The sequence below is a fragment of the Peromyscus eremicus genome, chromosome 4 (assembly GCF_949786415.1).
Source record: "Peromyscus eremicus chromosome 4, PerEre_H2_v1, whole genome shotgun sequence".
In the NCBI taxonomy this organism is placed as follows: domain Eukaryota; kingdom Metazoa; phylum Chordata; class Mammalia; order Rodentia; family Cricetidae; genus Peromyscus; species Peromyscus eremicus.
This window is the reverse complement of record NC_081419.1, coordinates 14155255-14179422: the sequence shown is the minus strand read 5'-3', so window position 1 is coordinate 14179422 and position 24168 is coordinate 14155255. Positions and strand designations below refer to the sequence as shown.

The window sequence follows — 24168 nt, the reverse complement described above, 5'->3', positions numbered from 1 at the left end:
ATTGAACTCGTCTTCTGGAAGAGCAGTAAGTTCTCTTAACTGCTAAGCAATCCTTCTGTTCCTGTGAGCCAAGGATTTGAATAGACATTCCTTTAATGATTGTATACAGACAGCCAGATGAACAAATGCTCAGCATGAGTAATTATAACAGAAATACAAATCAAGCAAATGAGGATACTACCTCACACACTAAGATGATTAATATTGAAGAAGTGTAGTATGTTGGTAAGGAGAGATTACTGGTATTCTTCTGTACTGTGGTTAGGGTGTAAACAATACATCTGTTGTAGAAAACAGTGTAGTGGCTCCTCCAGAGATTAAATATGCATGGCCATGAGATCCCATAGCTTTACTCTGGGTGTGTACTTAAAACAACTGAAATCAGGGACTCAGACAGACAGTTGCACATCTACATTCATAGTAGCATTGTCACTGTAGCCAAAAGATGGGAACAACCCAGTTGTCCAATGACTGTATAAACAAAATATAGACCATCCATACAGTTGGAATATTACTCTCTTTAATAAAAAGGGAGGTAATTTTGTAGTATGGTTCAGGATGGATGAACCTTGAAGATAGTAAGTGAAACAAACTATTTCTAAAGGACAAATACATGATTCCATTCATGTAGGGTCACTACAGTAGTCAAAATCATAAAGACAGAGTACAACAATAGATGTTATTAGCCAAGGAATTGGAGATATGAAGTTGGTATTTAATGGGAACAGAGTTGAGTTTTACAAGATGTAAAGAGCTATGGAGATGGATGTGGGGCTCGTTCTTCAAACTTTAGGAACAGTTTAATGGCTGTAAGTTAATTGACTAAGATGGTAAGTCTTGTGTTGTGTTGGATGAGAATGGCTCCTGTGTGCTCCCCAGTTCATGGCTGTAGGAAGGATTCGGAGATGTGGCCTTGGAGGGGGTGTGTCATTGAGGGTGGGTTTTGAGGTTTCAAAAGCTTACACAAGGCCCAGTCAGTCATTCAGTCTCTGTCTCTGTGTCTGTCTCTGTGTGTTTCTCAGCCTGCTGACCAGGCTGTAAGCTCTTAGCTCCTTCACCAGCACCATAAACACCTGCTTGCCACCACACTCCCAGCCATAACAGTCATGGACTAACCCTCTGAAATGGTTAGCAAGCCCCCAATTAAATGCTTTCTTTTATAAGCTGCCTTGGTCATGGTGTCTCTTCACAGCAATAGTAACTACAACTAAGACACGTTTTATGCTATATATTTCTTAAGCCAATCTTTGAAAATAATTCCAAAGACCAGTTGGAGTTTTCACTCTTAATTGGACATTATGGATTGTTGCTATGCTGCAGTGGAACCTTCAGGGAGAAACTCCCTTGTACCATGTGGCCCATCACCTTTGGACACTCAAAGATGGGAAATGTTGCATTTGCCTGTGCATCTTGGTGTTTGGGCTCTGTGTGTGTTGGTGGGGGCCATAGGAGGCCTGGAATAGCCATGGGCTTGTCAGACAGACAAGAGGAAGGTGGAGTTGACTCAATACTTTGTAGGTTCTGATTTGTGGGAACAAAGCCCCTGAGGGCTGTGACAGCATCTGTGGTAGTCTTAGGGAGAGTGTTTTCCTGTGCACCTTTTCCTGTGCTTTTCCCTCCTCTCACTTCCTGTTAGCCCGGTCTACTTTGTGAAACCTGGAACCAGCCTGCCTGCCTGCCTGCCTGCCTGCCTACCTGCCTGCTGGCACTCCTCTTACTCTTTCTCCTCCTCTTTTTCCTTTTCCTCCTTGGGGGTTGTTGGAGAGATGGCTCAGTAGTTAAGAGCACTGACTGCTCTTCCAGAGGTCCTGAGTTCAGTTCCAGCAACCACAAGGTGGCTCACAACCATTGCTAGTAGGGTCTGATGCCCTCTTCAGCATAAAGGCGTACATGCAGATAGAGCACTCAAATACCTTAAAAAAAAAAAAAAAAAAAAAAACTTAAAAAAAATTAAAAAACCCTTTATTATGTGTTTGTGATGTGGCGCATGCATGGCATGCCACAGTGTGCATATGGTAGCCAAAGGAAAGCTTTGTGGAGTCCCCTTCCACCTGTACCGGGTCTGGGTATTAAACTCAGGTCATCAGGCTTCCACAGCAATCTTGCCAGCCCTGCCCTGATCCCATCACTACCCACTGACTGCATCCTAGTACCCTAACCTTTCTGTTATCCTTCCCTGTTTGTTCTTTCCTTACTGATATGTGCTGGTGTATCTTAAAATGTCCTGAAGGTGCTGGTTAGTGTCACAGTATCTTAGTTACTTTTCTGTTGCTTCGACACAATACCAGAGCAGCTTGTAGAAGTTAGAGTTTATTTTAGGCTTATGGTTCCTATCATAGCAAGGAGTATGGTGGCAGGCAGGAGTGATGCCGGAGTAGCTGAGAACTCACATCCTGATCTACAAACAAGCAGAAAGCATGTACTGGGGGTGGTACACTGGAGGTGGCTGAGAGTTTTTTGAAACCTCCTCCAACAAGATCACACCTCTTAATCTCTTTCAAATTGCCACTAACTGGGAACCAAGTATTCAAATGCCTGATACTTATGGGGGCCATCTCATTCAAACCACCATGCTGCGTTTCTTGCTTCAATGCTCTGTGTACCAGACACTATCCCTTGAGGTTTTTGTTTTGTTTTGTTTTGTTTTGTTTGGTTTTTCGAGACAGGGTTTCTCTGTGTAGTTTTGTGCCTTTCCTGGAACTCACTCTGTAGACCAGGCTGGCCTCGAACTCACAGAGGTCCGCCTGCCTCTGCCTCCCGAGTGCTGGGATTAAAGGCGTGCGCCACCACTGCCTGGCCAGTCTTTTCTAAACTGCCAGTGTTTGTAGGATTTCCCTCTCCTGGGCCTAGACCCTCCACCTGAAGGCCACTCCTGGAACATGGCAGTAGCTCCCCACATCCCTTTTCCCCCGTCAGCTACCTGTTCATAATGCCCAGGTGCTTAATAGATCATATATATCTATGAACAGATGCAGTGCCCTGGCCTGTTACATTAACCATCATGATTTACTGTGATGAGTTAAGAAAAGACACTACTGAAGAGTTACTGAGAAGGTGCTTCTTTGGCTGCCTGTCGCCCTTTATTGAGAAGGAGTTGTTGGCGATGGAGATGGTGCTGCAAGCATTGTTACATGACTCACCTATTTTAGATGCTTTCTTTTTCTTTGTTGTAGAACTAAAACATGATGTGCTTTTACCCAGTCCTCTAATAGCTTACTCTATGCTACAGTGGTGATCTTTGATTTGGAATTAAAGGAAAACAAACTAACAAACAGAAAAAGTGCAGAGAATCCTTTTTCTTTGCTCCAAAGGTTCTGGAGTTGATGAGAACCCTCTCTGTTTTCTTGTTGTCACTTCTTGTTTAAAAACATTACTCCAGCCGGGCGGTGGTGGCGCACACCTTTAATCCCAGCACTCGGGAGGCAGAGCCAGGCGGATCTCTGTGAGTTCGAGGCCAGCCTGGGCTACCAAGTGAGTTCCAGGAAAGGCGCAAAGCTACACAGAGAAACCCTGTCTCGAAAAACTAAAAAAACTAAAAAAAAAAAAAAAAAAAAAAAAAAAAAAAAAAAAAAATTACTCCAGGCCCCTAGACCTGACTGTTCAAGTGAGCTAGACAGTATTTCAGGGGTTTCTTTCTGGTTAATGCTCAAATGGTTGGGGAAGGTCCCCGAAAATGGATATACACAGAGGCCACCTATGAGTGAGATTTCCATATCCTGGGAAGACTAGTTGGGCTCACTCCATAGTGGGTGGTTTTCCTTCTCAACCTTGGGTCATTCCTGGTGCTCACATGCTCCTTTCAGGCATATGATGAGAGGAGAGAACTTTTTCAGGGCAGAGCTTGTATTCAAGGCCATGGTGACTATTAGTAGGCAGGTCTTAAGGCCTTGTTTCTGATGATTTGTGGTTTTTCTGCCTAGAAGGTGGAGGCAGTAATGTTTATTCAGTTTATTTTCAATGGTACATGGTCGTCTTGGCAGTGTTTCAGCTTTCTCAATTTGTCCCAAGTACGCAGTTCCTGTTATACTCTTGTGTTGTTGTTTTTTTGGTTTTTCGAGTATACTCTTGTGTTGATGCCTGAAGAAGTGTGTCTAAAGTAACAGGGTTTGCTGATATTTTGGTAATAAATTTTATAGCCTGTCTTCTACCTCTAAAAACATTTGAATGGTGTTTCTTTTCCTTTCTTGTCCCCTTTTGACTTTTTTTTTTTTTAGCTTGCTTGCCTTTTGTTTTAGCAGCTGCAGTATCTCGGAAGAAAAAACGAAGAATGGGAACTTATAGCTTAGTTCCCAAGAAAAAGACCAAAGTATTAAAGCAAAGGACGGTGATTGAGATGTTTAAGAGCATAACTCATTCCACTGTGGGCGCTAAGGTAAGAGTGGCATGGGAGCTGTGTGCCACACATGGGAAATGTGTTCCTGGCTCCAAAGTCTCTTCGGCCAAAAGAACGTTTTGTTGAGGTTATTACTAATTTAATGACCTTCATCACCATGGAAGGCCTAGAGTTCTTGAACTCCTCTGCTATAGCATAGTCTTATGTAGGTGACTTATTGAAGACCCCCAACACACACTCCCAGAGTCCTTCTTTCTGGATTATTCTTCAGGTGGTAGGTTCCATTGTGCCCCTAGTACTGGCAGACCTTTACATCTCCTATCATATGAGTTCATAGTGAGTTAGTTTTTATGTGCTGGGCAACAGTACTTCGAGAGCTGTGCATTGCTGTGTTCCAGGGTGAGAAAGCCTTGGGTGACAGTGCCCTGCATGTAAATGGGGAAAGCTTGGAGATGGACTCAGAAGATGAAGACTCAGATGAGCTGGAGGATGATGAGGACCATGGAGCTGAGCAGGCTGCTGCGTTTCCCACTGAGGACAGTAGGACTTCTAAAGAGAGCATGTCTGAGACTGACCGTGCTGCAAAGGTAGGACTCCACTTCCCCAGCTGGTAGCACTAGTGAATGAAATCATAAAGTTGACTTCAGGTTCTAAGAGGTAGTGCTTTGGGCATTGTTATGCGCTAGTGATTTTTTTTCTTGCTTTTCATTTAACATTCATAAAAAATTAACTGTGCATGGTGGCACATGCCTTTAATCCCAGCACTCAGGAGGCAGAGGCAGGTGGATTTCTGAGTTCAAAGCCAGCCTGGTTTATATAGTGAGTTCTCAGCCTGCCAGAACTACAGACAACACAAAAGAGGAAACAAAAAAAATTAAATGACTGTCAGCTAACAAAAGAATCAAGAAACAAAAGGCAAACAAAAAAGAAAATGTGACCAGGGGAAGACAGAATCAGATGACTAGAATAAATTTTATTGAGTCAGCAATAGTTTTGTTATGTAAACTGTTTTGAAGAATAAATATAGAAAAAGCACTGTGGCTCATTCTTAGGCAACATTCCCATAAAGTCTCTTAATAGTAAAATACAGCTGTGTGTTAAAATAGTAATGATCAGAGAAGATTGATTCATTATTAGGAATCTCTTAACTGGATTTACTAAATCAACAAAGAAAAGCCACAAAGTGTACATATGTATAAAGGACTTTTTTCGTTTTGTTTTTTGGGACAGGGTTTTTCTGTGTGTAGCCCTGCCTGTCCTGGAACTCACTCTGTAGACCAGGCTAGCTTTGAACTCAGAAATCTGTTGTTGGTTTTTTACTTTTTTTGGGGGGGGGAGAGAGGGGAGCGGGCTGCCACCCAGCTCCCAAATAAATCACTCACAGAGGCTCTTAATTGTGAATGCCTTAGCTTGGCTTCATTTCTTGCCAGCTGTCCTTAACTTAAATTATCCCCTCTACTTTTTGCCTCTGGTTTTTTTCCCATTCTCTTCTGTAAATCTTACTCTTACTCCGTGGCTTGCTGTGTAGCTGGGTGACTGGCCCCTGGAGTCCTCCTCTGTCTCTGGTTCCTAAATCTTAGATCTCTCCTCCCAGTTTTCTCTTATATATACTCTCTGCCTGCCAGCCCCGCCTATCTTTTCTTTTGCCTTGCTGTTGGCCAGTTCTTTATTAAACCATCAGGTGTTTTACACAGGCACAGTAACACAGCTTCATAGAGTTAAACAAATGCAACATAAACAAAAGTAACACACCTTCAAATAATATTCTACTACAGAAATCTGCCTGCCTGTGCCTCCCAAGTGCTAGAATTAAAGGTGTGCATCACCAATGCCCAGCTTCCAGCTGGTGTTTTCAGTGATAAGTTAGGAATGATGTCATGTAGCTATAGTCCCAGATATTTGGGAGACTGAGGCAGTAGGATTTATTGAGCTGAAGAGTTTGAGACTCACCAGTGTTGCATTCCAAGATTCCATCATACAGCTAAGTAGGCAAGAATGCCTCCTGCTTGAGTGCCAGCACTAAAATTGTTGTCTTAGTTTTGTTCTTATATAAGCAGAACCACACAGTGTATGTCTTTTTATTTGTTTGATTTTCTTATTGTCTTAACAGCTTATTTCACCCACTATGTTTGGAGCTTTGTTAATTTTTATTCTTGCAGAATCCAGGTGGTCCTGGGATCTCTGAAACGGTTTAAAGAGACCTGTAAGACTGGAACTAGCATTCTGTTGTCTACCTCTTGTGTCCTTGGAGAGTTACTTGTGTTGCTGTCTTTGCATTGGTGCCCAGTTAACTGTTCATGTAATCGTGAATCTCAGCCCGAGGCTACTGGAATAAGTGTCAGTAGGCAAATAAACAAAAGTGCTTCATAGTTCTTAGTAATCCTTTTAAAGAGTATATGGATCCTGAGACTGTACTCGAGTTCCACCATGATACAGTGTTCCTTTATTAGATTCTCTTCCTATTTTGATGTCCATTATACTCTTTATGGGCATTCTATGTAAGGCTGTTTGATGTGACAATCCCACCAATATCCTGTGCACAGGTGACTTCTTGATGCACACTGGGAGTAAGTCACTGTGCCTGTTAATCCACAGACACTGCTAGATGGGTTCGAAGAGGGTTGGAGGTGTTTATATCTCTGTCAGCTCCTTCTGAGCACTGTTTGCTGCATTGGCTTACAGTCTTGCCAGTCTTGCCACCCCCCATTTAGTGAGTACATAGTGCTAGTACATTATAGTTGTAATGTACCTTTTTCTAATTTCTAGGAGATTGAATACTGTTTTTTTTTTTTTAAGATTTATTTATTTATTATGTATACAATGTTCTGCCTGCGTGTACACCTGCAGGCCAGAAGAGGGCACCAGATCTCATTATTGATGGTTGTGAGCCACCACGTGGTTGCTGGGAATTGAACTCAGGACCTCAGGAAGAACAGCCAGTGCTCTTAATCTCTGAGCCATCTCTCCAGCCCTGAATACTGTTCTTTATGTCTGTTCTTCATTTGGATGAGAACAATGAACATTTTCTATTGTTGTGAAGAGATACCATGATCATGGCAACTCTTTTTTTTTTTAAATATTTATTTAATTATGTATACAATATGCTGTCCATGTATATTCCTAGAGGCCAGAAGAGGACACCAGATCTCACTATAGATGGTTGTGAGCCATCATGTGGTTGCTGGGAATTGAACTCAGGACCTCTGGAAGAGCTGCTTAACCTCTGAGTGCTCTTAACCTCTGAGCCATCTCTTCATCCCCAATCATGGCAACTCTTATAAAAGCAAGCATTTAATTCGGGCTTGCTTCCAGTTTCAGAGGGTTAGTCCATTATCATAGTGGGGAGCTTGGCAGTATGTAATTGGACATGGTGCTGGAGAAGAAGTAGCTGAGAGTTCTACATCTGGATCCACAGGCATCAGGAAGAAGAGAGTCTGGGCCTAGTGTGGGCTTTTGAAATTTCAGAGCCCACCCCCAATGACACACTTCCTCCAATGAGGCCATATCTCCTAATCTTTATATTCCTTTCATATAGTGCCATTCTCTGGTGACTAAGCATTCAAATATATGAGCTTATGGTGGTCATGCTTTTTTTTTTTTTTTTGGGTTTGTTTCGAGACAGGGTTTCTCTGTGTAGCTTTGTGCCTTTCCTGGAACTCGCTTTGGAGACCAGGCTGGCCTCGAACTCAGAGATCAGGCCTGCCTCTGCCTCCCGAGTGCTGGGATTAAAGATGTGCGCCACCACCGCCTGGCAAGGGGGGGGGGTCATTCTTATTAAAACCACCACAGATACATTCTTTTGTGAAGAACTGACCAAGTATCAACCATTTATCTATTAGAGATTAGGTTGCCTGTCTTTTTAGAAACTCGTTTTTGTAAAAGTTCTTTGATCCAGAAATGATTCTTTTTTTTGTCTAGTCAGCACAATATCATTTTCTACTGTGGGCTTGCTGAGTCATGGAGAGGTTGGTATTCTCATCTAGCTGTATGGATTAGAAGCTAGTTGAGTTACCGTGACAGTTGGGCACAGTGGTTGTTTTGAGTGCCTTACCTCTTAGCCGGAATGCTGGACCTGCTGACCAGAGTTGTTTCCTGCTGTTCTTATAATGAGGACAGCTTCCTCTGCCTACTGAACACAGGTTTTAGTTGCATCCCATTCTGGTTCCTTACTTCTACTTTACTCTTTGCCAACTAGGACTCTTTATTCTCCCTTTTCCTTGGGAATTCAGCTTGCGCTTTCTCCTCACCCATGCCATACATGTAACTGTCAGGCAGCACTTTTAAAGTATTGTCTTCCTCCTTTCTGTGTAGTCTCTTTTCTAATCGGTAGTTGCATTGCTCAGTCTTGTTTAAAAGCAAACAAACACACACCTGCCCAGTGAATTTAAAGAAAACTTAAAATTAAATAAAACCAACAAAGTATCTGAGTCCTACAATGCATGCTATATTTAATGGTGAAAATTAAAAGCATTTCTATCATCTTTCATAAAAATGAGGGTGAAATTGCTGCTTTTATCATTAATGTAAGGAGAATGACATTGACTGTTTTTGATTGATGCTGTAAGAGAAAAACCAGAGAGAAACTTTAATATTTAAAAGGACATGAGAGTAGAATTTGCTGAAAATATGAACATCCACCTTAAAATCTTGGAAAAACCCCAGAAAAATTATTACAGCCATTGAACTATACTTCCATGTAATTAAGACGTAGATATCTCTTGTTTCTGTGTAATGTTGCAATAAACATCAACAAATCCATAAATGCTTAGTCATGGTTTTTTTGTTTGTGTTTTTTTGAGACAGGATTTCTCTGTGTTGTTTTGGTGCTGGTCCTGGATCTTGCTCTGTAGACCAGGTTGTCCTTGAACTCACAGAGATTCGTCTGGCTCTGCCTCCTGAGTGCTGAAATTAAAGGCGTGTGTCACCACTGCCCAGCTTCCTAGTCATGTTTTTTAAACATCAAGTAGAAAATTAGCTGGGTCCGGTCATGTACACCTTTAATCCCAGCACTGAGAGAAAGAGGCAGGTGGATTTCTGAGTTTGAGGCCAGCTTGGTCTACAGAATGAGTTTCAGGACAGCCAGGGCTATATGGAGAGACCCTGTCTTAAAATGCAGAGGTCCAGACATAAGTGTCCGTACTTGGGTTGTCTTAAGGATGATGTCTGTGAATCCTTCAAAGATCAGTAATCTGGAAGACAAACCCCACAACATCTAGAAGCTTAACTGTGATTCTTGACATCTTCAGAGTACCTAGGGTAACACTTTCAACAATAATGTAGTGTAAGAGAACAGCAGGAATTTATTAAATGTGATTAACAAGAGACCTGCAGTTTGTGCAAATGAAAAATGCATTGTCTCTAGGTTTATCTCTAAGCTCAGAATAGTTGCTTCAAAATCTAATTCAAACTTTCTGTAGAGCTGCAAATTCTGAACAAAGGGTTGTGGAGATTAAGAGCAGTTCTTGGAATTGTGTGAGAGAATGTAGGAGACATCAGCAGTGTTGAGAATGGGTAAATGAGACATATATAGGGTGTTAGTGAGAGTTATCACGGGAGAGGGGTGCCATTTGCCTCAGGAGCTCCACATCTATCCTCATCTGCCTTTTTGTTGAAGGACTTTGGCTTGTTTGCAATGCAGCTTGACTGTGAACCTTATAGGTTCTGTTGAGCTGGGAACATCAGAAAAAAGTGGGATACTCTGGAGTGCATCCTACAGAGAGTCAGACTACAGCATGCCAGAGACCACGGCCCTGCCTTGCAGTGAGTGCATCTGGGATGAGTGGACACTGTATTCATGTATTGACAGTATAGATAGAAAAGATGAATACAGTATGAAAAGTTGTCTTTGGTGTTCTGATATAGAAAGGACTCCAGAACTTCTCTGTAATTAGAAAAGAGTAAATTCACTGAAGTTTATCCATCAGGGAAAAAGATTTAGGCATAGGCTCAATGTGGCAGGAAGTGGCCAGGCAGCAGAGCACTGATGGCTTTAGGGACTAGATTACTCTTGGGTGAGTCAAGGTAGGTTAGCGTGTGTATTATTTTGTAGCCCTTCAGAATATACTTGCGTGCTTCCCCCCCTCCCCCCTCCCTCTGCGCGTGCGTGCGTGCGTGTGTGCGTGCGTGCGTATTTTACCACTTTATAGATAACTGGCATGCCTTGCATGCACAGTAATTTCCAAGCTGCAGTTAATGAATTTGAGTCATCAGAGTGGGTCCATTTGTGATGGAGAATCTTAGCAGGGAGTGAGAGCAGAAACTCATGGTATCTTGTTCTCTGGGGACTCCCTGGCCAGAGCCAGCCAGGCAGCTTGTTTCTACAATGGGAGAGACAATGAGGATCCTTCCATGTATGTCTGCCAGTGTTTTTAACAGTAGTTTTGGATTCATTTGTCTTCTACTAAAAGATCTAATTGGTTTTTGTTTTTTGCTTGGTTTTCTCCCTGTCCTGTGCCATGATCAGATGGATGGAGATTCGGAGGAGGAGCAGGAGTCACCTGACACAGGGGAGGATGAAGACGGTGGAGATGAGTCTGACCTGGTAATCTGACATTTATTTTATGTTCATAGAATTCAGATCTGCAGGTGAGGTCACCGTTACTATCTCCTGTGCGTGATGAGAGTCACAGAGTGCCCTGGGTCTTTCCTGAAGGAAAAGTGGTGAAGAGGTCACTTAGAGTTGTAGCTCAGGGACCAGTAGAACAAGTGTGATGATCTGGTTGCTGGGATCCAACAGCAGGCCAGGCATGTCTAGGGCTGTTTGCCTCTGAGGGAAGGGTGTGGTTCCATGTTTTGGTTATTCATACCAGTGATGAGTTGGGCCGCATTGGCTGCTGAAAGAGAAGGGTACTTTTGGACTTGAGCTGCGTTGAGGTGGAGTCTCTTTTACCTGGTAGTTAGAATCTGGGGATTAGCAGGAGCTGGGTAAGTTTGAAATTTGTGAATCCCTAGATTGGAGTCTCAGGAGTAGCCCACATGTGAGTATTGAGTAGAGGAGATAAGAAGCTTATGAGCTTGAGGAAGAAGTTCAATGTGTAAGATAAAGTTCTGGACCAAGAACTGAAGAGGGAGAGAGTGTCTCTGCTGTCAGGCTGCTGTGGTCAAGGAAAGGAAGACACATACAAGATCCTTAGGTTTGGTGATGAAACGCTATTTCCTGGGGTACTGTAGGATGATCCAGGCAGTAAAAACTGTTTTGCAGCACTTGTTGAAGTTTTTCCAGAAAGTTTTTTGTGTGGAAACAGAGGGTGGAACGTGGGGTTGTTTGTAGGGAGGAACCTGGACAACATAAGCATGTGTGCTGGAGATGTTCCTCAGCACATTTTGCTGGGCTGACTGACAGAAATCCACACATCCAACCCACAGCTTGGGCAAGTGGACATACTTCCTTATAATTGGGATGGCTTGGCATGCTGTGCCATGTGCCTCTTCCTGTGTATCAGCATAGCGTCCCCAATGTCTGTGTATGTCTTTAGGAAGTAGGTTTGAGAAACCCATGTGCTTTCTTCATGTGACCTTTTTCCAGCATCTCCTGGCATTAGAATTGGTGCTGTGGGTCAGTTGTGATTCGTGGTTGTTAGATGTTCTTTCTACACTTACAACATGGGAACAGATAGCAACCTCTTGCATTGTTATAAATTGATTATACTTCTTTCTTGTTATCCATGTAGTATGTGCTTGTGTGGATTCTAGGGTACATTGAACATTATTTGTTCCTTCCTGAGCAAGATGAGTGGATATGTATAAATGAAAAATAGATTATTTATTGAGCTTAGTTATTTAGTTCTGAGTAGAAATTTCCAGTTATTCTTTTCCATTTTGCCAAACTCAAATAAAACTTAAATTCTATTTTAGTTTTCTTATTTTGTTGCCTCTAAAAGGACTGGGCTGAGAGAGAACAGCATAGGTGTCTTTAGAATGTAACCCGGAAACATGTCCAAAAGTGAAGTGAGTGAGTCTTCTAGAGGAAGAATCTAGATATAGCAACTCTTTGATTTTTGAGGCAAACCACTCACAGTCCTTTTTGCTCTCAGGAGCTCCCCCTGCTTTGCCTTTGATGTGCATGCCCTTTGGTCCTCCAGAGTTCTGAATCCAGTATGAAGAAGAAATTTCTCAAGAGGAGAGGGAAGACTGACAGCCCCTGGATCAAGCCTGCTCGGAAAAGGAGGCGGAGAAGTAGAAAGAAGCCAAGCAGCATGCTTGGTGAGCACAGTGGAGCTGGGGCCTCTGCAGTCCTTGTGGGGTGTATCAGCAGAAAGCTGGCCCGGGTCTGGTCTATGTGAAGGATTTCACTTGAAAAGAGGATGATCTGTGAAAAATGTTTGAAATGACTTCTTTAGAGAGACTTAGGTGATCCTCAGGTAGTCTCTTTCTAGTAAACATAGTTGATGCTGGCTTCATTTCCGACCACTGAGCCAGCATGGACAGTTTGTCACCTGCACAGAGTAGTGCCTTTTTTCCTGGGTGGACATTACCTGTACCATGTAGAAGAAGGAAGTCTGTGATCCCTGGCTGCCTCTGGCCTGAGTGGTTTGTGACTCATTCATAGTCATTAGTAGTAGTTGGTTAAGGTGAGATCAGGAACATGTATACAAATTATAGTATAGAACTCTGACCAGGATCAGGTCACCATTGTTTTTACCCTCTAGGTCTCCCTTTCCCTCCTGCCCTAGATAACCTTCCCTTACCCTGTGACCACCTCCACATTTCCAGGAAGCCCCTGATTTTCTGTTTTGCTGATAGTCTAGTACTTTGTAGAATTCTGTATGAATGGAATTGCTCAGTGTACACTCTCTTATTTTTTTTTTTTCCTTTGCTCTGGCTCCTTTGAGATAATTGTTTTGAATAACCTTCTCTTGTATATGTCCACAGCAATTTGTTTTGTTGCCTTCTGAGAAGTGCACCAACTGTGTGTGATGCTGTCACTTATTAGTCATTTTCTTGTGGGTGGACCCTGGTCTTTGCTGGGTTGGCTCTCGGAAAGGAAGTTGATATGAATGTCTGAATGCAGCACTGATCATATAGGTGTTTCACATCTTTCTGGCTGGCCTAGCTCAGTCTTGTACAGTGTGCTCCAGTCTTTGGGAAACTACCAAACTATTCTGAAGCATGGGTCCCATTGTACATCATTACTCCAGTACTTGGGGCTTAGATCCCCTCTGTCCTTCCTTACATTACTTGTTGGGGTGTGTATAACTTCTGTTCTTGGAGGGTGTGCAGTGGTGTTCCTCAGTAGCTTCTGTTTGTTTTTATCAGGTTGATGATGAGATGGAGCTTTCTTAGCTTGTGTGTATTGCCTTTTGTGAAGTGTGTATTTGTTCTGCATTCACTTCTAAATTTAGACCATTTATCTTGTCACTGAGTTGTAGGAGCTCTTTAGATGTTCCAGATAGAGTTTTAATCAGATGAATATTTTACATGTTTTGTACCTAGTATGTGGCTTGCTTTTTCATTTTCCTATCAGTATATCTAGATAAGAAGAGCTAGTGAAAATTTTCATTGAAGTCAAATTATGAATTGTTTTCTTTTATGGTTCTTACTTTTTTGTTCTAAGAAATCTGTGAGTAAGCCGGGTGGTAGTGGTGCACGTCTTTTATCCCAGCACTTGGTAGGCGAAGGCAGGCATATCTCTGTGAGTTCTAGGACAGCCAAGTTGACACAGAGAAATCCTGTCTCGAAAAACAAAACAAAAAGGAATCTTTGAGTAAACCAGGCTCCCAGGGTTGAGTCTACATTTTCTTGTGAAGTTTTCGGCATTCGCACAGATCCTTGATGCACTTTGAGGCAGTATTTGAATGTGTGAGGGTTAGCTCCCTTTTTAGGAATGCAGTTGATCTGTTAGAGTCGGCCAAATAAACCACTACTTTTTCTTTTTTAAAGATGTACTTATTTTTATTTATGTGTATGAGTATCTCCATATGTGTATGCACACCATGTACATGCTTGGTGACCCCAGAGGTCAGAAGAGGGTGTCAGATTCCCAGGATCTGGAGTCACAGATGATTGTGAGCCACTATTTGGGTTCTGGGAATGGAACCCAGGTCTTCTTCAATGGCAGCAAGTATTCTTAACCACTGAGCCATCTCTTCAGCCCCCAAATGAAATTTTTATGTTATTTATTGCTTTGAGGTTTTGGTCAATGATGGTATGTGGATGGCTTTTCTGAGTTTTCTAATCTGCCTCATTTGCTCATCTGCTTATTATCTTCATGCTACACAGACAGCATTATTCAGTTGTTGGTCTAGCTTTTCCTGAAAGGAAAGGGGAGGTTTGTGGGCTAGTGCCTATGAGACAGCCACGTGACATGGGAAGGACTATAGAGATTCTCGAGTTTGTTGATATAGGGCTTGTGTGCCTTCTTGAACTCCTTTGTCCATTCATTCATATTTCCATTTATTTCACCTCAGGTTGTCCTTTGAGATCAGAAAATCCATGTGGTTTTCACTGTTGGCTTTTCAAGTGTTTTTTGATCCAAGACTAAAAGATACTTTGAGGGTAGAGATTCTGTTTTTGCCATTTTGGCTTCAAAGTGTAAAATGCATTCTTAAATATTTACTGAATAAGATGAATTTTATTGTTTTATGTAAAATGTCTAAAACTTTACCAAGGCTATTCATGTTCTTGAAATTTCTTGTCTAAGAACTAGGCGCAGAATACAGTTTGAATTAAAATATGTTTGTACCATACCTCTGTATTAACGATTCATTTATTTTTAGTCATTTACATAACACTGCATACTAACATTTAGAAGATTCATTGTGATACATAGTCATCTGCTTTTTGCCAATGTTAAGTATTATGTAACGTAAATGTACCTTGTAGGATTCCTCACGAAATGTATTTATAGTTGGAAATACTCAGTTTTGTGCAGGTCTCTCAGACTCTCTTGGGAAGTATGGACAGGCTGGCCTGTTGCTACTGCCCAAAGAGAGGGCCTACATCAATTTTTGTACCTACTACATGGTCTGCAGAACGAGTTTTGGAATTAGCCCTCTTTGGATCCATCCATCTTGACATGTTTAGATTTTATTGCCCTTTAGTGAGTAGTGTACTTCACAGACTACCATGTCTGATGGGTTGGATGTCGGCTGTATCCCCGGGAATCTTCAGGTGTGGGCAGAAACAGCGAGTAGGATGGCATCATCACAGGCATAGGTGTCTACATGGTTAAGCTGTTTCCTCATGTTAATAGGTTTTCAAGCTTACAAATGAAATTTTTCTGTTTTATTTTAAACTTTAAAACAATTTACAGAAATTTGTCACTTTTTTGTCTTTTGATATAGGGTCTCACTATGTATCCCTCAGAGATCCAACTGCTACTGTCTCCCAAGTGCTGGGATTAAAGATGTACTGTCAGGTCTAGTTCATTTATCACATTTTTATTCATTTTCTTGATTATTTTATCAGTTTTTATTTAGCAGATCTGGATATAAGATTGCATTAATTAGAGCCAAAGAGATGGTTAGGTAGTTAAGAACATTGGATGCTCAGGGGACCAGAGTTTAATTCCCAGCACCCACGTATGGGCTAATAGCTGTCCATAACTCCAGTTCTAGGGGACCTGCCACTCTCTTCTGACATCAGAGGGTACCAGATTTCACTGTGGGGCACATACATGCATGAAGGCAAAACATAAAATCATTAAATAAATCTAAATTTTTTTAACTTAAAATAGAATATAGTAATATGTTCATGGTTGGTGGTTTTTGTTTGTTTTTTTGTTTGTTTGTTTATTTGTTTTTTTGGTTGGGTGGGTGGGAATCTCATGCTGTAGTCCAGGATAGCTTGGAATTCATCATGTACCCCACCCTGGCCTTGTTCTCCCAAGTGCTGGGATTAGAAATGTAAGCCACAATACCTGACTTTGTTGGTTTTTTTTTTTTTTTTTCTTGATCAGCTCCTTTCTTGTGAAACTGGGTATACATAGGAATTAATAAAACAATGTATAGGAAATAAAATGATAGAAACTGAAGAGGCCCAAGTAGTGTCTTAAATGAGTTCATTAGAATTAGTCCCTTTCCTGGAAACTGGCCTCTTAATTAGAATGTTTGTTGTTGTATTTTATTTTTGGGTTTTTAAAACAGAAGTTTTTTTATTGTATGGCTGTTTATGTGTACATGTCATGTCATGGAGGTCAGAGGACAGGTTTTGGGAGTTGGTTCTCTTCACCATGTGTATTCTATGGATTGAACTCAGATTGTTGGACTTAGCCACAAGCACCTGTTACCTGTGGAGCCATCTCTTCAGTCTTCCTGGAATGTTCTGGGTATATGTCACTATTGGGCAGTTTTCATGATGTATGCATTCTGTGTATAGGTTCTGAGGCTTGTAAGTCATCTCCAGGAAGCACGGAGCAGGCAGCTCTGGGAGACAGTGCCGGGTATATGGAAGTTTCTCTGGATTCCCTGGATCTCCGTGTCAGAGGAATTCTGTCTTCCCAGACGGAAAATGAAGGTTGGTGTTATGGGTATGACTACACCATCTTGCTTGCTTACTGGTCTGTTTCTGTATTAGCCTGATGCCCCCTGGTGGATAATAATGGACAATTTGATGAAATGCATTATTTAAAGGTGACTAAAAAGACATGATACAAATGCATTTGCCAGATCACTAACTGCTCCAGTGAGAGACAGAAAGTGTGAGTGAGAGCCCTCAAAGAGCAAAGTAGCAGATGCCTTATGCCATATTTATGGTGCTTCCCAATCGTGAGCCAGATGTGTGCTGAATCCTTGACGAAAAGATGCCACCCTTCTCTGGATGTAATGGGATATATATTTTTTGCAGTGTGCCTTTGAGTGATCTCTGATTGGTTGTAGCTTGTCTTCTGGTCTCTTGCTTGGGTGTATTTGCAGTGGAGTATGGCCTCCAGTCACTGGGGCAGTAGTATCTGCCATTGTGCCTGAATCATTGTGGCTTGCTCTCACTTTCTGCTCCCCTTTCTTTAAGTCACTTAAAAACCTAGTTCTAGCAATGAAAACTAACTAATTAATGATATTTTAAACTCTTTATGAAATAAAATATTATGGAGAAATGTAAGACCCCAGAGCTGTTTACACTCTTCAGATTTTGAAATTGTAGAGTTAGATTTTACCATAGGGATTTAATGTATTATTTTTTGAAGGACAGATACCTAGCTTTTTAAGATTTTGGAAGCTGTGATTTACTTTTCTAATTTAATAAACCATATCTTTTGCCTTTCACATGAATCTTTGGTTTGTCCAAAGAAGTGATTTTTTTTTTTTAATTCTTCTCACAAGTAGAGCACAAACCTTTTTAAATCCCACAAAGCCCCATTGTAGGTAACCTGTGCCTCCCTTCTCAGTTAGAAGCATGTTTGAAGTATTCTAAACTTTCAGATTCAGAACATTAGAAATTTAATTGTAATCAGGAAATAGTGTTTTATCAAATCAACCCTGGTACTTAATAGCAGAACCCTGTCGGTTGTAGGTGAGTGAACAGGATCTTGTGATGGCATTTAAGGGGCCCTTCTGTGTAAACATGTCCTGATCCATCACTCATACAAGTAAAGGTCAAAATCGATAAATGCAACTATAAAGTCTTCAGAGTGGAAACACATCTAGAAGGGTAGTATCCAGGTTATAGGGGGTGGGGCAGTTTTTAGTGCTGTTCCCGTGGGTTCTATGCTGTTTTGTAGATTGACCTACTTGTAATTGATCAGCACTGATTCATCAGTCAGTGATTGGTTTGTATACAACAAACATGCTTTTGACTTAGAGAATCAATTCCTTGAAGACAAGCAGCATTGCCTACTTGTCTTCACTTTAAAGTATGGAATTGAGAGACCTGAAGGGAGGTAGTAGGAGTGCCAGTACTCAGACAAGTATGAAGATTTTAGGAATTTGCTGAGGCTGGTCAGTGGGTTCAGATGGCCAATCCAGTCTTGGTTCAAGAGGGTCTAAGCTTGAGCTGAGGACCCTAAGTGAATGTTTGTGCCTGTATTGCCTTTTCCCACTATCTTTGCTTGTAGGTGTGTGAAGGTAATAGACTAAGGATTTGAGCTTGGGTGAAGACAGGAGCTGAGGACACTGGCAGTATGGGTGATCAGGAGAGCCCAAGCTTAGAAGAGAGATTGTGTATGTTTACCACTCTAGAGCTGGTGGGATGTGGGGAAATGGAGCCAATAAATGAGGCAGACTAAAGTCTCATGCAATAGCCAATTTTATTCAGAGCATCAGACAGTTTATACTCTGAGGGTGAAGAGAAGTCACAAGAGTCATGTGTACAATCACGAGGACAAGCCACTTGTAACAAACAAGTCACATGCTCCATAGAGGTACATAAATAAATAAAAATAGCCAGTTGTAATGAATAATCTGAAGTAAACTCACTCCTGTCTGCTACATCTGGGAGGGAACATGGAAGCACATTCCAAGAACAATTCCGTGTTTTTGAAGAAACTGAGATTGCAAGACTCTTGTGTTGGTTTCTTGGGGTTTTCTCATAAGCACTTTACACAACTCTTTTTTTGTTTGTTTGGTTTGGTTTGGTTTGGTTTGGTTTGGTTTGGTTTTTTGAGACAGGGTTTGACTGAGTAGCCCTGGCTGTGCTGGAACTCACTGTGGACCAGGCTGGCCTCAAACTCATAGAAATCCACTTGCCTCTGCCTCCCGAGTGCTGGGATTAAAGGCATATGCCACCACCACCTTGCACAACTCTGTTCTTGAACCGTGTTTTGACAGTGTGTATGCATGAAAGTCATGTCAGCCATTTTGATGTCTGTAGTTCACTTCTAGAGATTGAAGCATACCCACATCTATGTAGACACATGTGTTCTGACAGTGCTGCCCCGGAATGGACTCTTTCTATCTCACCTCACCCTAACCAGCTCCTTTGTATTTGTGTCTGTTCCCCTATTTACAAACCAAGTTGCTGAACAGGAACTCCTCAAAGGCCCATTTTATACTTTAGTGATTCTGCTTTGAGTTTTGCTGTAGACTTTCTGATCTTCAGGGATGTAGTTACTACAGGGAAGCCAGGCAGGTAGATTTATATGACTCTAACTCTTTTCCACAGAAGTTTGTGGCTCAAACTATCCCTTGTTTAATTTGTTTTTGAGACAGGGTCTCATTTAGCTAACTAGCCTGGCCTTCACTTCACTATGTTGTCAGGTTGTCCTTAAACTTCTGATCTTTCTGCCTCCATCTGTTGAGTGCTATGATTATAGGCATGTTCTCTCACACCTAGTATATTCAGTGCTGAGGATCGAACCCAGGACTTGGTGCATGCTAAGTAAACACTCTGACAACTGAGCTACATATCCGTCATTTGTTAGCCTTCTGTGGGGACTAGATTAGCTAGGACCCATATCAGATTTTCAAGAGGCCAGAGGTGAACAATGAATGTCTTCTTGGAGTGAAGGTGGACCCCTGCATTCAGCATAGTATTGCTAGAGACCAAGTGAGGCACTGTGTGTGTGTATGGAGAGTTTGAGGGATTTGGAGATGAGGCAGCTCCAAACCAGAAGCAGTTCAGGGGTGGTTGAGGGACTTCAGGGAAGGAAGGCTTGTGTTGAGCAAACTGGAAGTCAGCCAGAAAAATAATTACATGGTTACAGTTATTTGTTCTTTTCTGTTGATAAGTCCCTTGATAATCACTTGGCTGGTTCTGAGTGGTTGAACTTAACTGTTTCATTTTTCTGTAATCCAGACATTCGGAAGAAATAGCTCAAAATTAGTTTTCATGAAATGAGCAAAGTCTCTACTGGCTTGGGGTACTCAGAGTTCTTTGGGTTTGGTCTCAATGAGAGTTGCTTTAATAGTCTTTGTTTTATTTTAATTAATATTTGAGACAGGGTCTTACTGTGCAACATGACTGGCTTGGAACTTGATATGTAGTTCAGGTCTAGAACTCAAGGAGATCTTCCTGTCTTTGTCTCCCAAATGCTGGGATTAAAGGCCTGCACTACCTTGTCAGGCCCAAGTCTGTTTTTAAGTGTGAATAATAGTTAATTATTTTCACTAGTTGCAATACTGTTTCAAACTCAGTTCACCTTTCATCTCTGCTATTTCACAAGAAAGAGGACATGGTCTGCTCCAGTGTCCTTTGGAAGAAGCAGTCCCTGAAGCTACTAGTCAGATCCCAGAATGCTTTTTGCATGTTTTTTCTAAGAGTGGATGGGCTCAGCTTTGCAGTGCATAGGCTTTGCCTGTCCCTCATGGCTTTTGTTTTTACTGTAGTTGGCACTGTTATTTTGCACATTTTTTGGTTCTCTGTTTGTGTGTCTGTCTGTCATGTGTGTAGGCAGTGGGCCATGGCATGTATGTGTGGAGGTTAAAGGACAACTTTTAGCTCTCAGTTCTTTTCTCTCACCATGTGGGTCCTGGGGATTGAACTTGGGTATTTAGCCTTGGCGACAAGCACTTTTAACTTTCCAAAGCCATCTCATGGGCCCCACTTTTCTTTTGTCCTTCTTCATGGATTATTATTATTATATGGATTCTTTGGTTGGTGAATAATATTCTAGGTAACAATTAAGCCATCATTAAAACCTTCCAAATGGATTTCTTTTTATGGGTGTAATTTAGAATCAAATGAGGAGAAATAATGTCTCAGTATGTAGTGAATGCTTTTCTTGCTTGGAACCAGATTTAGGAATTGCTGATGAACATGCAACCTGGCCTACGGCATGGACCCAGTAAATATGAATTAATAAGTAGTTTCGGGAATTTGGTAGCTTGTATATTTGTGGATAAGATACAGTCTGTCACCTTACTTTACATGTAGGATGTTAGAAAGTGTGAACACTTTCCACTGAGCAGTGCTGATGTGTAATTTCAAGTTCATAAAAGATCATTGTAAAGACTATAATTGATTGTTCTCTGGACAACCCTTTGTAGGTCAGGGTTGCTTGAGCTGATGTGTCTGTGTGACTTAGGGCTGACCAATGGTCCGGATGTGCTGGAGACGGATGGCCTCCAGGAAGTGCCTCTCTGCAGCTGCCGCATGGAAACCCCCAAGAGCCGCGAGATCAGCACCCTGGCCAACAACCAGTGCATGGCCACTGAGAGCGTGGATCACGAAGTAAGCATGTTCATTTTTCCTTAAAATGGCAACAAAAACTGTCATGCTTCAGAATCACGGCCTTTCCTGTTAGACTCTCGTTAGCAGTGTCAGATAACCAGGGAACCTACACCAACTTGTCAGAGTAGTGGAACAGATCAATAAGATGTGCAGAGCTGATAAACTTGCTTTAAAAAAAACAAACAAACAAACAAACAAAAAACAAAACCAAAAAAAACCCCACCAACAAAACAAGGATGATGGGGCTGGAGAGATGGCTCATTGGTAAACAACACATGCTGCTCTTGCAGAGGACCCAAGTTCTGTTCCCAGCATCTACATTGAGTGACTCACAACCTCCTGCAACTCCAGCCTCAGGGGATCCACTGGCCCTTTTCCAGTTTCTGTGTCATATTCATTTTTATATACCTACCCCTTTTAAAAATACTTTTTATAAAGGACAGTAGCATACAAACTGTGGTTGGATGAAAGTGGAATGATCATGCTTTTATAAAGGTTTTTAGCACCTTGCTATATTTACTGAGAGGTGAATAAAGTGAGGGTTGCTCCATGTGTTCTTGCCTGGGACAGGCTCAGCCTCATATGCCTTAGCTCTGAGCTCTGAGTACTTGACCTCTTGCTGTGTCTGACATAGACCTAGGAGGATAGATGACCCCTTCACCCTCGTCCCTTTTGGATTAGAAAAAGACAAGCAGGCAATGTACAAAGACAATGCTTTTTCTAAGAATTTCTCTATTTTTGGCCAGGGTTGTTTTTTTGTTTTTTTTTTTTCCCCCTGCAGTTTATCATGCTACTTGACTGCTAATGAACAAAGTAGGGTTGGGGGTAGGGGGTAGGGGGTAGGGGATCAGCAGGCTTGTTGATGTTGCACTGTGAGAGGTTTGGAGTACTCTTACTGCATCTGTCCTTTGGGAGAAGGCCTGGGCCAGTACATCGTGCTTTGATTCTACTCTATTGCGAGCCTGTGACTGTCATTCTAGTAAGGTTTCTGGGCCATTTGATCTTTGGAGCCTTTCTCACGAATTAAACAATTGAGTTTTAACTATTAGTTTTAGGATTGAAGTATCTGACATCAGCAGTAAAGCGCATGTTTCTAGTATGCAGGATATGGACGTGAGATTTCACACTTGCCCCTGCAGTTTCTTCATGTTTCGTAAGTGAAGGCACAGAGGCTAGGTCACCTATCCAGGCCCAGGAAAAGGTAGAACTAGAGATGGTTCCCCAGGTCCACCCTGAGCTGCCAGTTAATGGGAGGGCCTAGTGTGTCTCCATATGATGGTGGGTCAGCTGTTTGTGGGCTGATGCTACTGGGGACTTGCCCAGCTGTTCTTGTTCCTACAGCCAGTGAAACTGGCCAGTGTTGTGAGTCTTGCTTTTCTAGAAGCTCTAATTTCTACTATGCTCTGGTCCAGGAACCATGCTGTGAAAACCATTGGTTCTCTTATTCTGTTGACATGGTATTAGGGAAGATAACAGTGAAATCTTGTCTCAATTTCAGAGTACATAAGGTCCATATATCTGTGCCCAGGATTGCTGGCTTCTTAACATGTTTCTTTTCTCATTGGACTAAGCAGAGTTCACTTGTTTCCAGCGTTTTGGTATGTTTGTATTCAGAGATTTTTAAAAGTTTTATTTATTTACTTTATGTGTTTGGGTATTTTGCCTGTGTACTACCACGTGTGGGTTTCTGGTGCTTACAGACACCAGAAGTCAGTATCAGAGCCCCTGGAACTGAATTTACAGGTGGTTGTGAACGTGAGTGCTGAGAATTGAACCTTGGTCCTCTGGGAGAGCAGCTATTGCTCTTTTTTTTTTTTTTTTTTTTTTTTTTTTTTTTTTCCGAGACAGGGTTTCTCTGTGTAACAGCTCCGACTGTTTTGGAACTTGCTTTGCAGACCAGGGTGGCCTCAAACTTATAGAGATCTGCCAACCTCTGCCTCCTGAGTGCCGAGATTACAGGTATGTGCCACCACTGCCCTGCTCAGCCATTGCTCTTATCTGCTTAGCCATCTTGCCAGCCCCTGTATTAGAAGATCTTGAATGTTTTTTTCTGCCACCTTTCTTCCAGTTTCTTATGTTGTTTGTGTCATTTTCCTTAGTGTTTGTTGTTTGAAAACTAAATCTGAAGGCATGGGTAGATTTAAGGCCTAAGACTTATATGATTTAACATTGGCAAAGAGGGCATGCTACAAGGCAAGTGTGGTAGGGTGTTTCTGTGGCAACTTCCTGTTCTTTCTCATCAGGTTTTTGCTTGTGGGTTTGAACTCCTGATTGATTACTGACTGTGTTCATTTCAAGTTCAATTTTATATTTCTTTTTTTTTTTTTTCTCCTTCTGCCATTAGTGGTTAGAATTCTTTGGCACAGAGGAGTGCTTCCTCATCTGCTGGAGTGATGTGGCGTCCCTGAAATTTGTTTTACATGGGAAAGGCAGCATGCACAGCTACAGCTGCCTCTGCTCAGAGCAGAGCTTTTTGCTTTGGATTCTAGGCTGTGTGTTGGTTATGATTTGCTTCTTATTTTCTCCTTCCTGATTCCTACAGCATTTTTAGAAACTTATGTTTCTCTTTGTATGATATTTATTATAAATTGTTTTGTTATAAAATTAAACCTGGATCCCATAGCCACACTATCAGGTGACCTCTGGTAGAACTGCCAAGTCTAAGAAACAGAGCGGCTTCTCAGGCTCCAGCTCCTTTGATTCAGAAGTGTGTCTCCCCCCCCCCCCCCCCAATTGTCTAGTTTGTTACACTTAAGTTGCAGTTCGGCAGATCTCTTTGAATTTCTTGACAGAAT

General features: G+C 41.8%; 1 protein-coding gene across 6 annotated transcripts in view; it reads left to right on the top strand.

Annotated features, from left to right (window-relative positions):
* Ehmt1 (euchromatic histone lysine methyltransferase 1) overlaps window positions 1-24168 on the top strand; it is a 135021-nt gene that overhangs the window by 89903 nt on the left and 20950 nt on the right. For 3 of the 6 annotated variants that reach the window (XM_059260251.1, XM_059260250.1, XM_059260247.1), the window contains exons 5-10: window positions 4215-4372; window positions 4732-4920; window positions 10797-10874; window positions 12415-12535; window positions 16649-16786; window positions 21228-21373. In XM_059260251.1, the coding sequence (XP_059116234.1) occupies window positions 4215-4372; window positions 4732-4920; window positions 10797-10874; window positions 12415-12535; window positions 16649-16786; window positions 21228-21373 (830 nt within the window). The remainder of the gene's footprint in view (window positions 1-4214; window positions 4373-4731; window positions 4921-10796; window positions 10875-12414; window positions 12536-16648; window positions 16787-21227; window positions 21374-24168) is intronic. The other 3 variants (XM_059260252.1, XM_059260248.1, XM_059260249.1) reach the window with 2 other exon arrangements.